Here is a 22,486-nt window from a genome sequence, read left to right as displayed (position 1 = left end):
CCAGGTATTTTCTTCCCTTGCAGAGACTTTTGCTGTGGTCTCTGTCAGACAGAGACCATAAGCATGTGGAGTGAGTGAGAAATTCTGACAGAAGGGCCAAAGAAGGAATCTGTTGCCCAAGACATTCATTTGGTAGAAGACCCTCTGCTCTAGTCCTGCTCCTCCATATGGCCTTCAGTGAGGCCTGTTAGTGCCACATGCCCTCTTGTGGCTTGGGGAAAGGTGTTTCCATTTCTCAGGAGGGGTGATGCATGTCTTAAAATACCCAGAATGATAAACTGCCCCCTGAGGCAAGTCCTGCTACTGTGTACAATGGAAGAAAAGCTGAGAAGGGTCTAAGCAGCACCTTGTCAAATGAAATCACAGCAAAAAAGAAGGAATGTATTTTCAAAAAGTACATCAGTGATTTTATATCTCTGCACCAAAGAATTACAGAATGCGCTATAGGACAGCCATTTATTATACATGCATGGATTTAGAAAGGGGCAGCTCTGCATGCTAAAAGAATCATTACTGAAATAAAACCCAGTAGAAAGGTCATCTCTTGTTTTATCTTTATTATTAATCTGAACTGCAGAAAAATAGAGGTATTTGCAGAATACTAGAATAGTGCAATGCCATAGGAAATGGCGTAATTCAAAAATTCAGACTGGAGGTAAAATTAAATGAGCATCTTCAATTTTTTAACAATTTTCTTTTTTTTTTTTTTTTTTTTTTTGTAAACAAATAATAATGCACGGATGCAGGTATCATAACAGTTTTTACATGAATGAAAAGATAGTATCATAAACTATGAAGCTGAAAACCTGAAATAAGCAGTGTTTCATAGGTTGGATTTGATGATCTTAAAGGTCTTTTCCAGCCTAGTTAATTCTGTGATTCTGTGATTCCCATAATAGTCTAGATACCACTGAAGTAACACACAGGGAAAAATAATTTAAAATAATGAATAATGACTTCCCCTGTGTGTAAAAAGGGAGAATTACTACACTAAGCTAAATAAAGTAATTTTCCCAACATAAATATCTGTTAGACTTTCCCCATAACATCTCTGGAACCATCTTTTCAGCCATGCCCATTTATATTAAAAACACATATACACTCCCCAGAATAAACAACTCTATAACACTTTGGAAGGAATTTTGAAAGATGTATGTGTATCTGAGAATAAAGGAGACTATTGTCTGGGTAGGAAAACACAAAGCTGGGGTAAGATTTCATGATTTATACCCTAGTTTTTGGTAGTTGAATCACATGGCATTTGGTCAGACTACATGTCTGAATTTGTGTCTCTTACTTGAATATCCACAGTTGCTTCTGATCCACTCATTCTGGTTGAAATATGTGGCAAGTTTTGTCTTTTCCTCCTCAAGCAGAAATAAGTTATACTTCCAGCTCCAGCTATAGAAAGGGCTAGAAGAACAAACATCCAAATGATGCCAGCAGAAAGTACTTTCTCCATTTTCTTTTCTGTAAGGATATACAATGGAATAACCTCTGAGGTTAAAAGATTCCAGAATCTAGTAATATATGAGACTTCTATAACAAGAAAGCAAAAAAATTCAATGTGCATGTAGATTTTTAGTTCAACATGTGCTTTGGTGTTTTTTAGTTTTTTTGTTTATTTTTGGATTTGTTTTGTTTTTGTTTTTTTTTTTGGGGGGGGGGTGTTGTTTTTTTTTTACTAATACCAAACAAAATAGAATTAAATCTGATCAAAGCCCAATATTTAAAATATAAACATGAAAGTAAATCGATATTTACTTCAGGATAACCTCTATATCCTATATTGAGATACAGAGTAAAACTTTATGGACTTTTTATTTTTAAACTTACTCAAAACAAATACTGTGAAATTATGTAATTATATTCCTGTTTTATTTTAGCATGCTCTTATTATTCTACTTAAAAGAAAGTATGCTTACCTGTATTTTCTGTTGACATTTCTTTGTTTTCAGGAGCTTTTGAAAGGAAAAAAAAAAGTTTATTCTGAATGCTTAAAAAAAGGCATTTCAAAGTTCCTAAGTACCAGTGGTTCTGACAATTCCCCCTGAATTCATGTGTTGGTGACAATCTTCCAGATGGATGGAACTAAGCGTGTGTAAAACTCTAGCAGGATGATTGGGTCTTTCATCCCAAGAGCATCTGAGTTCCTCAGTCATGATACCCAAAACAATATGTAGAGACAGATTTCTGTTATTTCAAAAAGTGTTTTCAAATATGTTTATTTCTGAGAATCTCCCCACAGTATCCTTAGTCATTTTAAGGTGTTTCCTGAAAGGAGGTCTTGAGTGTTATCAGTGCATCATGAGCATTTTACGTGAGCTGAAAAGACTTTTCTATTGTTGTAGCCCCTCTGTGAGAGACAGCCGTTCCATGTGGATGTGCTTCCTATGGTAATTGCTCTTCCTGAACTTAGCAGGTAAAACAAACGTGAACAGAAATATGAAGTTTAACCAAACAAAATGTCTGTGTTCTGCACTACTTTGATTTAATCTCAGTTGGTAATCTAATTTATGCATTTTCTTACAGATGATAATTTTTCTATCAGGATACTACCAGTATTTTATTAAACATGATTCTATCATACTGTAGATAAAGAGTGCCACAAGAATGTTTGCCATGGTATTCCTGTAATCCATCAGATCAGTGGTCAGTGAGGAAAGGAATCACCAATTCCAGCATTTCTACAAGGCAGTTTGCATTGCACTCATCAGAACAAGATTTTGTTTGAGATTACATTCAGCTATAATTAGACAAAATTTTGCTTTTGAGCTTAGCTTTCACCTAAACTCAGGGGCCTGAATATTTATGATGGCTGCACAGGGCTGATGGTAGTTTTAGAGGATGTAGGGGAGATTCAGCCTTTTGAGAAGGCAGTTGGAAGCCATGTGGGGCTTGTCAGAATTTAGGCAGCCATTCGAGTCAATTGGTTTTGCACACAGAGTATTTTACATTTCTGTGTTGTACGCTGAAAATGCATTATTAGACATTATTAACCTTAACATATTAGAAACACTACTTACTTTTAATTTTTTTACAGATATATCCTTTTTTGAAAGAACAGAGGTTGGCATTCCAGGAGCCAGACAATGCACATAGTTCTCCACAGTCTTTAAGCCTTCGGTTTGATGGTTCTCCCAGTTGCCAGTTGACAAAATCCATTGCAGATTTATCAGTCCATACCCACTGTCCTAATATTAAAAATCAACATGTATGTATAAAATACATGGGTCTATACAAATAGAATGAGTTGTAATGGAGAAAACAAAAATGTATAACATGAATAGTAAGTTAAATGTTTCAAATATAATTTCAAGCACATTTAGGCATATTTTGAAATAAACTTTGTGTAATTTTTATATATGTAGATGTACTTTCAAATGTACAAAGTTGATTTCTTTTGAACATAACATGTAATTTCATTTGATAGGGTAATGTGATAAAAGATATTACCTCTGTCACTTTTCTTTAGCCCTACCCAAAAGTTCAGTGATTTTCCATGGAGTATCTTAATGGTTTCTGACAGAAACTTTGTTTCACTATAGTCTCCTACCGATACCAAATCAGCACCTGAAAAAATATTAAGGAGTACATCACAGTGGGTCATTTTCTTAGAGCTCGAGTCAATAAACACATAAAAGATATGCAAAAGTATGTAAAATATACCAATGCTTTTATATTGTTCACTAGTCTTATTGTGGGTATTATATCACTGTATGGTATTTTTTTTTTTTTTTTGAGCATGACTGTGTGTTGTATGGATGCAAATCTGCACAAAGATATGGATTTTCTGAAATTTTCTGGATTTTTTTAGTCTTTGCTATTTTAGAGAAGAACAATTGCTCTCCTGCAATACTTTTTGGAGAGGCCCGACCACATCCCAGATTGTGGTGTTAGTAAGCTGAAACACGTACACGTGATGTAGTGACCACCATGCCTCTTGCCACTACAGCTCTGTCCCTCATCAGTGGCTGGGCAGCAGTTTTGGCAGTGCCTGATGATAACAGGTTAGGTAGGATGTGTCAGCAGATGGAAGTTGCAGTCCAGAAGATGTCCAGAAGTTGATTTATAGTTGTCATATGCCTTGGTGTTGCAAATACACAAAGCTTTGTTGGGAACGCAAGGAAATGACCACTTTCCTGGCCTGGCCAGTGGGAAACAGGCAGGCAAAAGTGTAGCAAATTAGAACACAGAGCAGCGTCCAATTGTAACCTCTGATCCTGGTTATTAGTGTAATGTTTACTTTTTGTAGTAGTTTCGTGATTTATCTTTCTACAAAACCACTCCAGGAATTGTCGTGCAGCTGTAGAGCAAAATGACTTTACAAAGCTTTTTTTTATGTTTACTCAGTTACAGGTCAATGTTTTCAGATATATGAGGAAGTGCCTTTAGAAATGCATAGGATGTTTTTATTTTTACTCACACTGAAATATGTGTTGCATTGCACCAGTTCTCAGAAATTTGGAGCAAAGTGTCTTTTCCCTTCCCTGATGAAGGTACTGCTCTTCTTTTCATGGGGGCAGCATGGGGCTGTTCCAGAGCAGGTGAGCACACCCAGCTGGTGTGTCTTACTGGTTCATGAAATATAAACAGCTCCTTCATCTCATTTGTTGTCCAGCCACTGAGATCTACTTAATGAACTGTGCCCTAGAACTAACAAACACAACTATCCTATGACTTTGTGTCTCCCAAATTGCACTGCATGTGGAGTCCCTTTTGCTTGGGGAAGAGAAAGCCAATCCTGTAGCCTGTGCCTTAGTGGGTCTGTAAAAGTGTTTATTTCCCTACCTAATTATTTTTTTTGCCATAAAACTAGTAGGAATTTAATGTTTTTGAGGTACTCATATTTCACCTGATATTTGAGTTATGAGAAGCTGATGTCTCTGACAAAGGTTACGTTTATTGTGTAAAAGCATGCTCAGAAAATCAACCAAAAAAAGCATTAAATGTGAAGTTTTAAAGCAATTTTAGGTTTACTTAGCAATATTATCCATTATTTTATGTGTTTAATTACATCATCAATCTTTCTAAGACTAAACACTCACCTAATTGGGCACATTCCTTGTGAGCTTGAGACCAACTTCTTTTCTTGGAGGCCTCAAAGTAATAGCAGTGACCAGAGAAAGGTATCCAAGATTTGTGTCCTCTTGATTCAGGGCATTTTCCAGGAAGTTGTGGGGGTTCAGTAGGGGCCATTACTGATAAGAGATCAGGTAGTCGGAGTCCAGTTGTTTTATATTACTTGTTTTTCCCATTATACTAGTATGACAAAACTAAATGACTATGTTAGGTTTGTAATCTTAGAGGAAATAAAGCCTGTTCTAAGAAGAGCTTCAATATGGTTCTGACTTTCTGTTTGAGACAATATTTTCCTTCATATTTATCTATCAATGTGACTTGACCGTATCAAAACCTTATAAAACCTTAGAGTAGAAACTGTGATTGTGAATGAAAGTGTTGGTATAATTAAGCATAGCTTGCAGGACTTTTTATTAAACTGCCTCCTGAATACATTCCATGGTGACTGATATAATAAGAAGATTTTGGATGGGTAGATAAATGCAGATGGTATGTAAACTATGTATTCTGCCAGATTACCTTTTCTTCCTGTAAGTCTTCTACAGTCTGTTGCTTCCCCCTATGGAATACTTAGCTCTCAAATGGGATTTCCAGCATCATAAAGTGAAAAGAGACATTATATATGAATTGTGAGGGTTTTTTGTCATATTAAAACATCTGAGAACATAATTTGCCATGTGATTTAAATCTGCTAATGATTCAAGATCTTCCATAAAGTTAAAAAAATTCAAGAATATAGCTAAATTTTGAAATAATATTTATGCTTATTTCCATATAAATTATACAAGATTGTGCTTGGAAGGCTTTCAAAGGGGTTATTTACTTCATCTTTGTGCTCACAGGTGACATGAAGCTGATATATTGTTTTTGACAGATATTAGTGCTGTCTGTTCTTAGCAAGCTGTAGTGATGGTGATTTGCTGATCTCTCCAGAGAATTTATTAAAGACTTTTGTACTGATAAAAATAGAAGGCTTTCCTTGCTGTATTTAAATCTGTTACCCCTTTCCAACTCATATCAGACACATAGAAAAATTAAATTCCATCCTGTAAAACTAATTTTTTAATATTTAGTATGGATAGTATGGTTTCTTTTAGTCTTTGGTTTCTTAGTCTTTTGTCCAACTTCAATCTTTTCTTTAAATTATTGTTACCCGGTGATCTAAAAACCCAAGTTGACAGAGAAGCTTTTCAAACTTTGGTACCCCAAACTGCTTACAGAATTTCCTATAATGCCTAATAAAAACATAACTTATAGCAAGTGAATTACTTTTCCTAGTAGGGTGAATAGTTTAAAAAGTGAATATTCAATGCTTTGGTTCTTAGGCTTTTGATAATTACTATGAATCAATTAACTTTTGGAAAGAATTCATGTCAATATTTAGAATTAGGTAATCCTGTCTTCCTGTATACCAATGTATTAACAAAATATTTTTCCAGTGGCTTATTGCACTATACAGCCTCTAGTCATGATGCATGCATGGAGTTACTCACCATCTGATTTTTTACAGACAGAAAAGAATTTTTCCTCGCAAGAAGCTGTCTTCCAGGTGCCATCAGTGTCTAGGTAGACACATGCTAATGTCTGCTTTGGTTCTCCACTGGCCCACTTGCTGTAAACTAAACTCCACCTGTCAATCCATTGATACTTGCCATTGGTCTGGAAGTAAAAACTATATGGTAATTTCACATTTGCTTACAGTGACACAGCTACCATACAGGATCCTCAAGAGGACTCTCACATAACTCTGTAGAATCATCTGCTAACTAGTGCCTCTTCTAAGCTTGTAAATGCTAAGTGTCTGTCATCCACAAATGTGAACGCCTCCAAAAAATATCTAACATTAATTCAGAGCATTTTTCAAGCATTAGGAAATGGAAGGAGAAAAAAGGGGGGCAGCATGAGAAAAGACATAAAACTAGGAGTCAGATAAGATACCATGTTGGTATGACCACTCAAACATCTGCATGGAGAATGGGAGTATGTGTGGGAGTGCCCTTAAGCAGCTCTGATCACCATTGCTTTTGTTGTAGTTGTCGTGACTGTGATTCATGATGAAGAGTGTAGCATGTCAAAACACACCTACCATCCAAATGTTCACCCTCTCCTGTCATACAACTGATGTAGACATCTCACAAACAGAAAGGATTATTTTTCCATAATATTCTAACTTCTAATGGGAGCAATTACGCCAAATGCATTTTCAAATTAAAAAAAAATACAGCCGTGGTCAATATGTACCATATGATATAGGCTCAATATCCCCTTTACTAGTATTTACCCCAGTTTCTGTTCACAGCTGTGGTTTGCTATTGCTATCATAAATAAGACCACTCTAGTAAAATGTGTGAGCATAAACACACACATAAAAATCGTTCCACCACAGGTGTCAGGTGTGTGACCTCTGATACCTTGTTACTGATCACTGAAGTACATAAACACATGGCAGGAGATACATTGTGCCTGGAACCACTTTTAGATTAAAATCAATTCAAAACGTAGGAAATTTTAAAATTTATATCCGAGATACTTTAAACTACTCCAAACAACACTTTACACTGTTGTATACTGGTTTTACAGGAACATTTCCTTGTGCTAAAGGAAATCTCTACTGTATGAGTCTTATTTGAATAATATTTCCAGTGCAAATGGCTGCTACATTGATGTTAACATGCTGTTTTCAGCATTACATTGGCAGAAATCCCAGTGGGCAACAAGGTGAGAGCATAAAGTAAAATCAGGTTCTGTGTCAGCCTGACTGCATGTATGCAATGCCTTTGTTCTTACCATGTTGCTGTTAAGACCAATCCACAGAGGCTCTCCACATTCCTCTGCAAGTAGGAACAACAGTGCCTGGCTATATGGGTCTAAAATGCTGGCAAGTTCTGAGGCATTGCTATTGCAGTTTTGGTGTGCTTCCTCCCAGTTCATTTTGGAATGGGTGACAGAATAGCTAATCCCACTGGAAGGGTCAAAAGCAAAGTCCAGTACTGTTGCTGGTGATTTAAAAAGTTCAGGATCTGTAGGAAAAAGGAAAAAAAAAAGTCCCATGAGCAGTTAAATCTGGAGTCACAAAATTGCCTTGAGCAATTGAGTAACATTGTTATTTACAAACCTAATATAAAATTACTAATGGAATGGCTCTCCTAAGCTGTTTATAATTAAATATAGCATCAAAACAACAGTTCTGATAAAAGAAATATATTTTCAACCCCTGACAATTTTGAATCAGTAAATGCACAGTATTTTACATTGCAGAGGTGAATTTATCCCATCATTCAAAAATAACACACCTGTCCTGCCTGCTTTTAAAATACTTTTTGCAGCTTAATGACTATCAGGTTTATATGGATACGGTTAAGCTTACTAGTTTTGATACCCTATAGATCATTATGAATATATGTAATTAAAATGGTTTTGGGCTTCATCTATTAAATTACAGTTTTAAAAATAAAATTATTTTCTTTTTGTTTATTCTGCTATGTTTTCTCAAAAACATTGCTAAGTAACACTGGGAGGCAGGATGGGCCCTTAGGTTTTACTGATCCTTTACCTAAAAACCAAAACAAAATGAAACAAAACCAAAACTAAACTGAAATAAAGTATGTTAAACAAGAAAATTTGTTTTAATCCTTATGTTATAATTTTCAAGATTAACAATACAGAGCTTACCACTATCCTTCTGGCATATATACCCTCTGTACTTATAGCACTCCTCATTATTCCATTTTCCTGTGTCATCAGCAGGACCTCTCTTCAGAGAAACACAGTCAAACTGTTGGAAATAAGGAAAAGAATATACATGCATATTAGAAGTTATAAAACAAAGTACTATAACTGAATAGTTTCAGGTTTGGATTTTGTTTAGTTCTGATGTTGTAGGGTGTGTTACAACTCTAGAAATACCTTTCATTCATCCTTCTCTGTCCTTTCTGACCTCCCGTGTGGTGGCCAGTTCCCCTGTCATACCCTCTTCAGCTCAGCCTGCTTGCTAATTTAGTTATTTTCCAGGAGAAATAATTGAAAGATGTTATTCTTTTCAAGAAATTTCTTCCACATTATCTAACTCAACTAATGAGTGACTATCAGTAAGGTTTTGAATAAGAATGAAATGGAGGTAGTGCTTTGTATTTCACTTGCAGACAGCTATAAATAGTTCTGATTCTTGACAAAACCACCTAGACTGCAGTCCTTGGCAGACCTCTCATCAGCTCTAGTTATTAGAATTTCTCTTTCAGCTACTCGAGATCAGCTTAAGAAGCTGAAATGTCAAGTTTATTACAAGCTGCAATCTCCTCTGCTAAGCTGCCATGGAGCAATTAATTGTTGGGCCTTTGAAAAGGATCCTCTGAAGGAGAGAGCTGTTAGTGTCATGAAGGTGAAGGAGAAAAGTAGGATGTCCCTTTGCTTTTTTTTTTCTGCTTGGTATTTCCTGTGTTATTAGAGTTGCAGTGGAGCTATGGTTTGTGCAGTGTCATTTATGTCTTCCTGCATGCTTTGACCAATGTCTACATGGGGAAGAGCAACATGAATTGGCTCAGGTGTAGATTAAGCTGGTTGTCCAGATCCCTGACTTCTCTAAAGGTATGGATACAAAAATGATGGGAGAATGGACAATTAGTGGAATGACATATTGTGAAGGGCAAGTTTGGAAAGCAAGATATAGAAATAAATAGAAGATAGGCAATGTGGGTGTGCAAATCAGTCTGTATTGGTATGGTTATGTAGACTGCTATTTTATTTACAGCATTATGAGATTTTATTTAAGTGCTAGCAGTGAGAGGGTTTGATGAGTTTAGAAAGTAGTTGACATCTACTGGCCCTTAGTAATTCAATTACAATTTTAAAAAGGGAAAAAGTTAAAATGCTGAACTCTTTCCTCTTGCATCCTCTTCTCCTTCCTTCATAGACATGAAAGTAATTGTGTGTTGACTTATAAAATTCTAATGTTGCATTTATATTTTCTGAAAAATTAACAATTTACTTTGAAAAAGAAAGTTTTATTCAATATATCCAACCTTTTATTCAATCTGTCCATTGCTGCAATTTTGCCTAATACTTAGACAAAATTACAACAATGCCATTTTATGCTCTGAAATAGCTAGAATACTCAAACACCAAAACGTTTTCTGTCTAGTCCCAGTGTAAAGATAGATGACCAAACAATGGAGAAGGTTGGGGCAAGGTCTGTAGTGAAGTGAGCTGCTTACTGGGAGTGGCATTGCTCCTCAGATTTAAACTTGATGGGAAACACTGACCAGTATTTACCTGTTGCCGATTTAGGCCATCTTCTGGATGCAGACTGTCATACAAAATAGGTTCTACAAGTTTTGGGGAACCTTTAGCCCAGTTTGTATATGAGACAGCACTTCCATCAGACCAAACAAAGTTGAGTTCACTGAGCATATCATTCAAGCCAATCCAAAGATCATTTGAAACATCCTTCAAATGGTAAGTGAGAAAAGCTAGAAAAAAGCCAATAGAGGAGAAAATTAATGTGTCATGTGATCAGTCAAAACATCAACTCATAAACAAATACTTAAATGTTTTTTCTCATTAAAGTCTTTAAAAACATCTTAATTATATTTCATCAAAAATTTACCAGAGTTCATTATTTCAAGGTTATGCCAAGACCTTGCCCATGAAAAATCTCAAAGAGTCACAGTATTTGGGAACAATGAAGCAAGATTGGAAAGAGGGGAAAAAAAGCCTGTCTGACCACCATGATAGCTAAAGAGTTCACTTATTTCAGCAGAAAGGATGAGCGACTTGACTGATGGAAATATGTACAGCTGCAAATGGAAGCCAGGGAACACAGGCAAGGTGAAAATATGCCTTTCTCTGACATTCTACTAAATAAAGTTGCAGAATTTAGGAAGAAGTATAGAAGCATATCCCATTCTATTTCTGGCAAAAACAGACCGTGCATTCTGTTTTTTACTCTGTGCCTAAAGCCATAAATGCCAGATTAAGATTTTTAATTTTATCCTAATTCATGCCTATAAATAATGTAAGACACTTTAAATGTAACATGAGGAAGCAATCCTTAGCATCACTAGCATGCCAAAACAGATTGTTCAGTTCTAAAAACATTTCATGCCATGGCCATATAACCATAATTTGAAGTTACAAATTATAAAAAGCATATATTTACATACTGACACTTGCCTTCTTTGCAGGAAATGTCCAATGTATACAAAGTAATGTCTCTCTATTACATAAGGGGTGTTGCACTATACCTTGAACTTGTTCATTAGGTATGCTGGCCAAGTTTCCTCCAAGGCTCATGCAAACTCTTCTTCCAGTACTCCAGTAATCATAGCCAGAGCCAAAAAATTTGTAACACTAGGGAAAAATAAGTATAGACTGTTAGAGTGACAGGACAAAGAATTTAGGTATGAATTATGCTAGTTTAAGTAAAAATCAGCCTAATTCAGACCCCCAAAATATTTTTTCAGTTAATTTGGATCTGGAGCCAAGTCAAAACAAGTTTCAAATTTGCTCTCTGTCTTCCTGCAAGGTATTGAGAAAGTTACAACAAAACTCAAATAGTTATTTACAAACCACGGTAGGAGTCTGATGAGAATCTAATGTTATAATTAACTCAGAGATTTCAAGAAGCCGTGCACCACCACAAGTAAAAGACAAAGTGCTAACTCTGTAGGAAAAACCCAGCCCAGGTGTGGAATTGCTGGAACTTCCTGAAAACCCTTTTTGACCTAGTGTCTGTGGTCAGAGTACTCTTGTGTCCATTCAGCCTTCTTAATTATACAGGTCTCTTATTAATGGAAGAATATGACTCATTTAAAAACTGTGTAGCCATCCCATTACCAATACACCCTCAAAGGTTCTGATAATTACCAGTGTGCCTCGTGTGCCCTCTCCATGTTTGCAGCTCACCCTCTGCTCTGTATCATGCCAGTAGCACAGTCAGAGAATTATCTTGCAAGGTTTGTGGAAAATAATAACTTTGATTACTGTAACCTGGCATCAACTCACCTGGTGTGATATCTGTGGGTGCCTTCATAACAATGTTGTATATATTAGAAAAGAGAAAATATGCTTATTAAGCACATCAAGTTTGTCCCTTTTGGGAAGAGGCAAGCATTGCATTGAAGTCTGTTTGGAACAACTTTGCCTTATTTCTTATTTGTTCCATCTCAAATGACTGATTTTGTGCTATGCCCAGTGCTTTCAGATGAATTCAGTTCTTCAGTTTTTTGAAACATATATAAAATGTAACAGTTTTCCCAGTGTGCCTCAGGTGACCACTTCTCAAGAAAACAAAGATCTGTAAAACCACCATTTTGCAGTAATTAGCCAATGGGTTCATTTTTTAATGCAACTGACAAAACTGACAACTGACAAAAGGCCTCTGGTATATCTTTAAGTACCTTCCCAAGCAGTAATATAATTGTGCTTAGATGAAAGTATCATACCTGATTTTTAAATAAAATCCAATCTGCAGGACATCCTCCAGGAGCTGAAGGTACTACTGAAGGAAAGGTTGCATTTATAAAACTTCTGTGCCTCTCACAGATATAGCCATTGGAAAAACCACAGTTGACATCATTCCACAAGCCTGAAATCAATTAAAGTTTAGGGACTAAGACACTGAATAAGATTGAAATTTGTGGGAAAGTGAATTGGTTTCTGAAGTTCAGAAGCAATCTTCTTGGGAATGTGGGATAACCTGCATTAGCTCAACTCTGCTTCCCATTGTCCCTGTATACAGGGGCACTTTGGTCCTGCTGTGACTGGGGGAGGTGGCCAGATGAGATGGCCTCTCAGTGAAAAACCTTCCCAAACAGCTTTGTTGCACTGCAAGATGCAAGTGTCAAGTAATGCTTAATCAGTGAAAAAACTATAGAATGTGAAACTGTGTATGTTCTATTCTTTTGCTAACTATTCTCTTATTACTAAAAATATTATCTAATTATAAAAAAATAAAATATAAAACCATTATTATAAATTCAAATACTTTTTATTATTAAGAAATATTTTTGATTCACTATTATCTAATTTTAATGATTTTAAAAAATAATTGCTGTTGATTTGAATTGAACATTTTCTTTGTGCAGCTGAAACATCAGTGACGAAATTGCCATTGCATTCCCCATTAAAATCAATTTCTTACACTCCAATTTTATGGATAATATTGCCCCTGAAGAAACCTCAGATATAACAACTACTCTTTATAATACATATTTCTCAAGATTTCTGTTAAAGAATGGGTGAAAATTGATGAGAGATTTTAAACAAACAATGCAAGAGCAGCAGCCATAAAATTACTTTAAAAACCATAGTCGTGTAACTCACCATCTTTTTTATTTAAAACCACACAATTTTCTTGAGCTAGTGCAAAGTTGGGCTCACCCTGTGCCCAAGCTGCGTAGTGCACTGGGCTTCCACTCATCCAGCTGAAAAACAGTAGTGGTTGCTGAGACAATGTCCATGAAACAGTTGAGAAAAATCTTCCTTAACATACTAAAAATATTTTTAAAAAATTACAGCTGAGTATCTCTGTAAATTGAGTTTCCATTAGGATTAAAAGACCTTATATATTGAAATCCCTGCATATCAAGTCAAAGACAAAAATACCTTTATTTTTAACAGATATCGACATATTCATAGCACACAAAAATTCCATTTAGAACTGTGTTTGTACAGTGTAGTTTAACCAAGGGAGAGAGAGCACACATTTCAACAAACATTATCACTCTCTGAATCTTCATTTAACTCCTTTGCAGTGGCTCCTCCAGAAGGAACTCTGGCAGTACAATACTCCTACAACTGCTCTTTAATTGTCTTGATGTATCTTATTTACCTACCTGAACTGTTGATCAGCATTCTGGATTAATCCTATGAGATATGAGTTCAGTTTGCCATTTTTTAAGATCTAAACATAAAAATATTTTAATTAGTGTTTTATAATATTTGTCATCTAATAAAAAATGTAAATATTGTGCTATGGAAGCAAATAAATTAATAGATATTCTTTAAATGATTGTGCACAGTCACCTGAGATACCATACAGCTTATAGCTCTGCTTTATTATTATTTTTGTTGATACATTCCCACTTTTGGCTGAATTACTGGCATGATCAAAATTTTTAAAGTTCCGTTCTCAATTTAAAAAGAAAAAGTCATAGAAGACTTGAGAAAAACATTAAGTATAAAATTTTTGATACTTTCCTGGTTGTAAGCAGCTATGGAATTCTTGTGTCTCAAGCTGTCTGAGCTCTCCTCCCATCATATCCTTTCCCACATAATAAAAGCAAACATCTAATAATGTGGCTCAGAAAGGTGATTGTGTGGCTGCATTGGTATTAGCAAACCAAGCAGGATTATGGCTGAGGTTTGAGGTACCATCCATGCTATGAAGTTGTCAGCATTCCCCTCCTGTGCTTTGGTCATGGTACAGGAAAACTAATCCGTGAAGGATTGTTGGAATGATTAGTCTAACCTGGACCAGTCTAAGCCTTTCTTTGAAAAGCTGTTTTGGAGACCAACATGACCATCAGGTAGGACCATCAAAGCTACACTGGCAGTTACATCTATGTGCAACACTGTGTTGTAGTATATGATATTCAGAGTAGAGGCAGCCACCCTGTCAGAAAACTCTGAGAATGCACCTACCCTGCCTGTTCATTGCTCCTTACGTATTTGCTCAGAACTCCATTCAGACTAGAATAGACAAGAATATACCTATCCTGGTAAACAGAAAAATTTTTACATGTTTTTTTTTTTTCCTAAAGTGAAGATTCATTTAGTAGTATTTTATCATAGAAAAATTAAACCTAATCCTAATAAAATTTTAGTAATAATAATTATTTGGTAAAAATGGTAATATTGTGCAACAAGCACATTCTTCTGTACTTCACAAGCAGAGGATATGTACAAAGGGTATATGAGTGTAAAACATAACAAAATCTCCCCTTACGTATTTCCACAAAAATTTTCTTTCACTATTATTTCCAATAGTAGCAAGATTTCCATGACTGTTTTTGCAGAATGTTCTGGCTTTATCCATAGAGGTCTTTTCTGGGCTGAAAAAATATTGTTTGTCTCCTTTTACAATCCAGCCATCTTCTGTGACTTCATATGCTGGAACACAGAAGAGAAATCTCTACATTTGTCTCAGTTCTTACACAAAGCTGGTGGTGTTACATTGCATCACCCTTTAGTTAAGTGAAAATAAACAGAAGCTTACTGGTAGAAGGGCCCAGAGATTCTGGTTTCAAGGGTGTCCCTGTAATGAAATGGGATAAAAAAAGATGATGTAAAATATTTCCCAAATATTGCGACAGTATAAGTGTTGAATTAATGGAAAATATTTTAATGTCTATTAACTTTTCACATTTTACGTATTCAATGCAGAATATATTTATATAGTCTCTTTGATGCAAAGTTAAAAATGGATGCTCAGGGCATTACAGGCCAACATGTCTGTCTTGGTAGATTCTTGGTAAGTGCATCTTGAACATCTTGAATATTACCTAAATTGGATGGCTGAAGTTAGTCTGAATTAATATATGTTTCTGAAAGAAAACTAAATAGAGAAAAAACTCCAACATTGGTAGACTTTAAACAATTCTTTATGGACATTGTGTTGTATTTGAACAAGAAATTCAAATACTAAACAAAGTTTTGCTTTTTTACATATATTTAAGTTTATAATTTATATTTATGATTTATATTTATGATTTATATTTAACATTTTATTAGTATTTAGTTTTTAGTTAAACTTTTTCTGTGTAGCTGCTTTGACAAGAATTATATTACCACTTTTTTAAAAATAATTTAAACAAAAATTTCCACATCACATGGAGTGTGATATGGGAGAAATGTTTCTCTAAGCATGTAAGGCCAAGAGGTATAAAAATGTAAAACAAATGTCACCTTTATAATCTCCAGGCCATCTTAATGGGGCTCTGAGCAATGTGGTCAAAGGTTAGGGGCTGGAACTAGGTGATCTTTAAGGTCCTTTCCAACTCAAACCATTCTGTGATTCTATATTTTTTTCCCACAGGAATTTATTGCAATGTTTGTGTTGCTGTATGTATAATTACATTTTATTAAGTGTGTGAACGTATGCTTGGGTTAAAAAAAAAAGTGAGCTTTTAAAAATAATCTATTGTATGGTTGGCTACAAGCTAAACAAGAAAAAGTCCACAAGATTTAAAAGGAAAAACCCTCACATATCTGCTCTGGAAGTATGAAGTATTCTGTGTACTTGAGCATGCCATTATGCACTGCTGACTAATGATGGCAATTTCTCCAGGCTGTAATTTCTGCCACTCATATGCTACTACTAATTAACAGTAAACAGCTACTATTGACACTTTGCTAATGATTTTTAGCTGTGGTGATTATGCAGGTGAGAACTCACAAAGGAGCTTAACAGGAAAAATATCTTCACAACATCTCTGAGATAGAGGTCTATGATTATTACTTTATAAGTATGAGAAGCTGAGACTATGTGCCTTGGTTAGAAAATTGTTTTGAATAATTCAGCAGCACAGAAATTATGTTTTTTAGAAAAGTAGTAATGGAAGCTAGTGTAAAGGAGCCCAGGGAGCCACCAAAGGAATATTGCTGTTACTGTGGGAAGTAAAATATGTAGCCCAACACATAGCCATTCCTCTCTAATTTCACTGAATATTTTTCCCAACAGTAGCTGAGAAAAAAGAGAAGTAGAGATTTTTCTACTAGTATGTGATGAAGATGTGAAACTGTATTAAAGTATTTTGAAGCTTTCACTGCCATCTTTTTGTTACAGCAGGCCTGTTGTTGCAGGCTTGTCTTTACACGTCATCTTACAAAAAGACTGATTCTATGATGCTGGTAGTGTTGTTTAATTTAGAGTAGGTGACTTCTGTGCTGTGGTGTACCAACATCTGAGCAGAGGAGTGAAGTTTCACTTCACAAAGGATATGGAAATTCAAAATAATATTTTTCTTTTTCTTTAATTTTTTTTTCTTTGAATTGTAGTCCTCTCTTCCTCCCTCAGTCAGAATTTCTGTTTTGGCAAAAATCTGCTTTTGTGCAGAGCATTGAATATTGCAAGGTAAGCTCTTAAGATTGCCTTCATAATTTTCTTTTTTTTTTAATATTAAACATATATATATAGTATTTTCTTTCATAATTTTTTTCTTTTCATCTTATTATTACACAATTACATAAAAAGTGTAATTTTAGTAAATCTTATCATGGAATGTACTTTTTATAATGAAACAAAAAAGTTTATTGTTAACAGCTGAAATCTTGTATTCCAAAGGTATTTATATGTCTTGACTTACTTTTCTGTGTGCAAAATTCCTGTGAAATCAACAAAACATTCCACCAGTATGTAATTTTTAGAGCTTCCTGTTATGATAGAATGGATTCAGCTTGAATTTCTTCCTAAGGTGAGTTTAGAGTAAAAAGTAACCTACCTTTCTTTATTTCACAAATCCAGTTATGACTGTATTCACAGTGCTCCTTAATCCATGACAAGGAAGGGTTTTCACTGATTGCTCCACAATCTTGAAATGTAGTATCGTAAAAATAGTCTCTTGCTTTATAATTCACCTACAGAGAAAACACACCTGTGCTTTTTATTTTAATCTACAGGGGAAAAAACTGTACTCTGTAAGGAATAAGAAGTTTCCAACCACTCCTTTTCCTCCTCCTCTGGCTGTGAAGACAACGTGAGCTACTAAGGTAATTACAAACACTGCAAGAGGAAAGAAAGGCTCTGAGTTTATGCAGCATCTAACAGACTAGGGAAAAAAAAAGCCTGGAATCAAATGACATTATAAAAAAATAAAAATATAAATAAAAATCAGGAAAAAGGAACATGGCAATTTATCACTAGAAACTAACAAAATCAGGAGAGGCCTTTCTCATATATGTGTGACTTGGTTAATTTCTGTGGCTGAAAGTTGTCCTTTGTCTTATCATTTTTGTGATGGTATAACCTCAGGGCTTATTGGCCTCTTTTGTTTTTTTCCAATCCAGTATGAAGAATAATGATTCAGAGTTACCCATTTGCAAAATAGACATTTTTGGAAATTCTTATACACCTTTTATACACACCAGTCACGGAAATTTCTCCAACAGAAAAATGTCAGAACAGAAGGAAACTAGGATGGTGAAACACTCACCGGAGAACCATCACTCCAGGAAAGTCCACCGTCAGGATCCAAACACTGCAAACCTATCCAGAAAGGCTGAAATGATGGGGATTTCTTTCTAGAGTGTGAAAAAAATGTGCAGTGGAAGAGGATATATGTTGTTAGCTCTGCTCAATTTTAAAAGTTACGTGGGACAATAACTCTGACACTTTTTGAACACTTCAATGCAGAAATTTTAAAAATAATAAGTACTGTTGGTCAGCAAACTCCCATTGGCAAATACATTAAGTTCACACCTTAAAACTTCCTGCTTTGCAAATGGTTGTATTGAAAAGAAAGCATGTTGGTTTTCTACATTGATGTTGTGATTATGGTGTTTTTTCTCAGAAATAAAATGTTCAGGCTATGGGAAGACAAAATTTGGTTTCAAAATTATTCACTAAACAAACTTAGAATAGGGTCTGTGGAGAAACATTCAAAAAATTCTGTTGTTGGGTTGTTTTTTATCTGAATTTAAAATGTTTGCAGGTTATAACACATTATAGGAGCTCCAAATATTCTTTGAAAACATTGTTTGTATGAGATGTTTTCACAGTTATTTTTCTTATTGTTGTGGTGAAAACCAGATAGATTTTAAAATAATTATCTCAGGAGCACAACAACAGTACCATTATTTATTGCTGTATTATGTATTGTTACACCAAAATATCAATTATTGAACAATTTGCTTGCTTACTTTATTAAGTTTTCTATAACTGTTTGCTCTTCTTCATTTCTAATGGCAGCCAGGTCTCCTCCTATTTCTCTGCAGAAATCTCGGGCTTCAAACCATGTTTTCTTTTGGTCTTCTTCTCTCACAAAGCCCTGCGGATGCAGGTAGAACACTGTGTTTTCAGTGTGCTAAACATAAATCTGCTGGCTGCCTTGCATAAAAAAAATAAGCAAACCTTCCATTACAATTATCCATTATAATATGGATTCAAAAGTATTTGGATAACCTTACTTATCACTGATAGAGTGAAAACTACAGTGATATTTCAATAGTTGTGTAAAAGCTTGCTACATTGTGCCATTCTGTAATGTTTGATTGATTATCTATTTGGTGCTCTCCTGTTTCCCAGGTAGGATTATGGCAAGAAACAATACTTACTCTGAAGCATGAATTAGTGCTATTGCTTGTATCCCAACCCAAGGGACATTTGGAATCAGAAACTGTTTCAGAAGCAGCAGGAACAGTGACTTTTTCAGCTAATTTTTTGCAGAGAAATTTTGCCTTTACTTCACAGTTCTGAACGTCCCATAGTCCAGCTGCATTTCCAGTCCTAAGGGCAACACAACCAGCTTCCTTCCCTTTATGAGATAAAAAAGAAAGTTGAAATGTTTTTTAAAGAGGCTCTTTCAACATTTTATGGCTCACGTAATTAATTTACAGAAGACTATTTGAAATATTAAGTGTAGTGTCCACTCAGAGGAGGAGCTTTGTGAAAAGAGGAAACCAGCAAGCCCTTCATCATCGTCCCTTCCCTTTGAGTGCATGAACAACTCCTTGCCTGCCTCTTTCCTCTGCCACTCATGGCAAGGTTTTTTGCAGCCCATTGCTGAGGCTGGAAGGGATTTCATCCTTTCTGCTCAGTTTGATTCTGCTCTTGGAAAAAAATGAGGAGTCAGAAAATAAATATTTTCATGGCATCACAGAAAATCATGGCATGATTTAGGTTGGAAAAGATCTGTAAGGTTGTAGAGTCCAACCATTAACACAGCACCACCAGGCCTACCACTAAACCATCGGAGTCACATTTACACATCTTTACATCTTGTAAATACCTCCAGAGATGGTGACTCAACCACTTCCCCGGGCAGTCCATTTCAAGGACTGAGCATTCCTTCTGTGAAGAAACATTTCCTGGTATCCAATCTAAAGCTCTCCTGATGCACCTTGAGGCCGTTTCCTCTTCCCCTATTACTTGTTACTTGGGAGAAGAGCCTGATCTCCACCTCATTACAACATACTTTCAGGCAGTTGTAGAAAGTGATAAAGTTTCCTCTGACCCTCTTTTCCTTCAGGCTAAAAAACCCCAGCTCCCTCAGCCACTCCTCGTTAGATTCATGTTCCAGACCCTTCACCAGCTTTGTTGACCTTCTCTGGACACGCTGCAGCATCTCCATATTTTTCTTGTAGTGAGGGACCCAAAACTGAACCCAGGATTCGATTTGCAGCCTAACTCATGCCAAGTACGTGTATCAAAGACACTTCAGTTACAAAGACAGAATGTTCATATGTGTCATCATGGATTTATCAAAGTTAGAAAACAGTTTAGAATTAGGGGATACAGAGAGTTGCGTAGTAGAATAGACTTAGTCCAGTGGTAGTGATGCCTTAAAGAACCTAGAATGAAGCAACATACTTTTGAGAAATATTAGTATAGGAGGTAATATAAAGGCTGGTCTTTATTGGAGGCCTCCAGGGGCAGATATGAAAAATGCTCACAAAATTCACACCCCACCACAGGGTGAATACAGTTTTACAAGTTTAGCAAATTAGCATAATTGACAAAAATCACCAATAAGAGACATAAGAGGTGAGGTAATTTCCCTCAGTTCAACCCTCTCTAAATCACAGAGTCACAGAATCAATAGGTTGGAAGAGACCTTTAAGATCATTGAGTCTAATCCATGCCCTAACACCTGAACTAAACCATGGCACTGAGTGCCACACAGTCTTTTTTAAGCACATCCAGGGATGATGACTCCACCACCTCCCCCGGCAGGTGGGAGTGGTGGATCAGTGGTGATCAGTACTTGATCACTCTTTCTGTGAAAACCTTCTTCCTAATATCCAACCTATATTTCCCTTGGCACAGCTTAAGGCTGTGTCCTCTGGTTCTGTCAGTTGCTGCCTGGAAAAAGAGACCAACCCCCACCTGACTACAACCACCCTTCAGGAAGGTGTACAGAGTGATAAGGTCACCTCTGAGTCTCCTTTTCTCCAGGCTAAACAGCCCCAGCTGCCTCAGTCATTCCTCATAGGGCTCGTGTTCCAAGCCCCTCAGTAGCCTTGTTGCCCTCCTCTGGATGCAGTCAAGCATCTCAACGTCCTTCCCAAACTGAGGGCCCAGAACGGGACACAGCACTCGAGGTGTGGCCTCACCAGTGCCGAGTACAGGGAAAGGATGACCTCCCTGCTCCTGCTGGCCACACTGTTCCTGGTACAGGCCAGGATGCCGCTGGCCTTCTTGGCCACCAGGGCACACTGCTGGCTCATGTTCAGCCAGCTGTGGACCAGTACCCACAGGTCCTTTTCTGCCTGGGCGCTGTCCAGCCACACTGTCCCCAGCCTATAACACTGCAGGGGGTTATTGTGGCCAAAATGCAGGACTCGGCACTTGGACTTATTAAACTTCATCTTACTGGACTCTGCCCATCCATCCAGCTGTTCCAGGTCTCTCTGCAGAGCCCTTCTCCCTTCCAACAGATCAACACATGCTCCCAGCTTAGTGTCGTCTGCAAACTTACTAATAAACGATTCAATCCCCTCATCCATGTCGGCAATAAAAACATTGAACAGAACTAGCCCCAGCACAGACCCCTGAGGGACACCTCTGGTGACTGGCCCCAGCTGGGTGCAGCACCATTCACCACCACTCTCTGGCCCAGCCATCCAGCCAGTTCCTAACCCAACAAAGAATGCTCCTGTCCAAGCCATGGGCTGCCAGCCTTTCCAGGAATGTGCTGTGGGAGACAGTGTCAAAGGCCTTGCCGAAGTCCAAATAGAGACATCCACTGCCCTTCCTGCATCCACAAGGTGGGTCACCTGGTCATAAAAGGAGATCAGGTTGGTCAAACACGACCTCCCCCTCCTAAACCCATGCTGGCTGGGTCTGATACCCTGGCCATCCTGTAAGTGCTGCATGATGACACTTAATAGAAACTGTTCCATAACCTTACCGGGCACTGAGGTCAGGCTAACTGGCCTATAATTACCAGGATCCTCCTTCCCACCCTTTTTGTGAATGGGCATCACATTGGCCAGCTTTCAGTCATCTGGAGCCTCACCAGTGAGCCAGGACTGTTGGTAAATGATGGAGAGCAGCTTTACAAGCTCATCTGCCAGCTCCCTCATCACCCCGGGATGGATCCCATCTGGGCCCATAGATTTATGAACATCCTCCCCCCGTCAGACAGAAACTAAACTTTGTTTATGAAAATATATCTTGAAGAGCTATTTTTTGGCCTTGGTTCCCAGAAAAAAAGCAAGATAGGATAGGGGCCTTGTACACCCTGAGGCT

General features: G+C 36.8%; 1 protein-coding gene across 2 annotated transcripts in view; it reads right to left on the bottom strand.

Moving 5' to 3' along the window:
- Positions 1–969: 969 nt before the first annotated feature.
- Positions 970–22,486, bottom strand: part of LOC137486847 (macrophage mannose receptor 1-like) — a 34,342-nt gene continuing 12,825 nt past the window's right edge. For both annotated transcript variants that reach the window (XM_068212374.1, XM_068212381.1), the window contains exons 12-30: positions 19,351–19,550; positions 18,937–19,064; positions 18,231–18,318; positions 17,520–17,655; positions 15,296–15,334; positions 15,026–15,189; positions 13,914–13,981; positions 13,402–13,502; positions 12,522–12,664; positions 11,322–11,427; positions 10,351–10,547; positions 8,755–8,857; positions 7,870–8,102; positions 6,576–6,741; positions 5,049–5,201; positions 3,457–3,573; positions 3,027–3,194; positions 1,926–1,961; positions 970–1,470 (exon numbers count right to left, since the gene is read on the bottom strand). In XM_068212374.1, coding sequence (XP_068068475.1) covers positions 1,271–1,470; positions 1,926–1,961; positions 3,027–3,194; positions 3,457–3,573; positions 5,049–5,201; positions 6,576–6,741; positions 7,870–8,102; positions 8,755–8,857; positions 10,351–10,547; positions 11,322–11,427; positions 12,522–12,664; positions 13,402–13,502; positions 13,914–13,981; positions 15,026–15,189; positions 15,296–15,334; positions 17,520–17,655; positions 18,231–18,318; positions 18,937–19,064; positions 19,351–19,550 — 2,546 coding nt within the window. In that variant the 3' untranslated portion in view covers positions 970–1,270. The remainder of the gene's footprint in view (positions 1,471–1,925; positions 1,962–3,026; positions 3,195–3,456; positions 3,574–5,048; positions 5,202–6,575; positions 6,742–7,869; positions 8,103–8,754; positions 8,858–10,350; positions 10,548–11,321; positions 11,428–12,521; positions 12,665–13,401; positions 13,503–13,913; positions 13,982–15,025; positions 15,190–15,295; positions 15,335–17,519; positions 17,656–18,230; positions 18,319–18,936; positions 19,065–19,350; positions 19,551–22,486) is intronic.

Source organism: Anomalospiza imberbis, chromosome 1, assembly GCF_031753505.1.
Source record: "Anomalospiza imberbis isolate Cuckoo-Finch-1a 21T00152 chromosome 1, ASM3175350v1, whole genome shotgun sequence".
Lineage (NCBI taxonomy): Eukaryota > Metazoa > Chordata > Aves > Passeriformes > Viduidae > Anomalospiza > Anomalospiza imberbis.
Note: the sequence above shows the minus strand (reverse complement) of the source record. Positions and strands in the feature narration are given on the sequence as shown.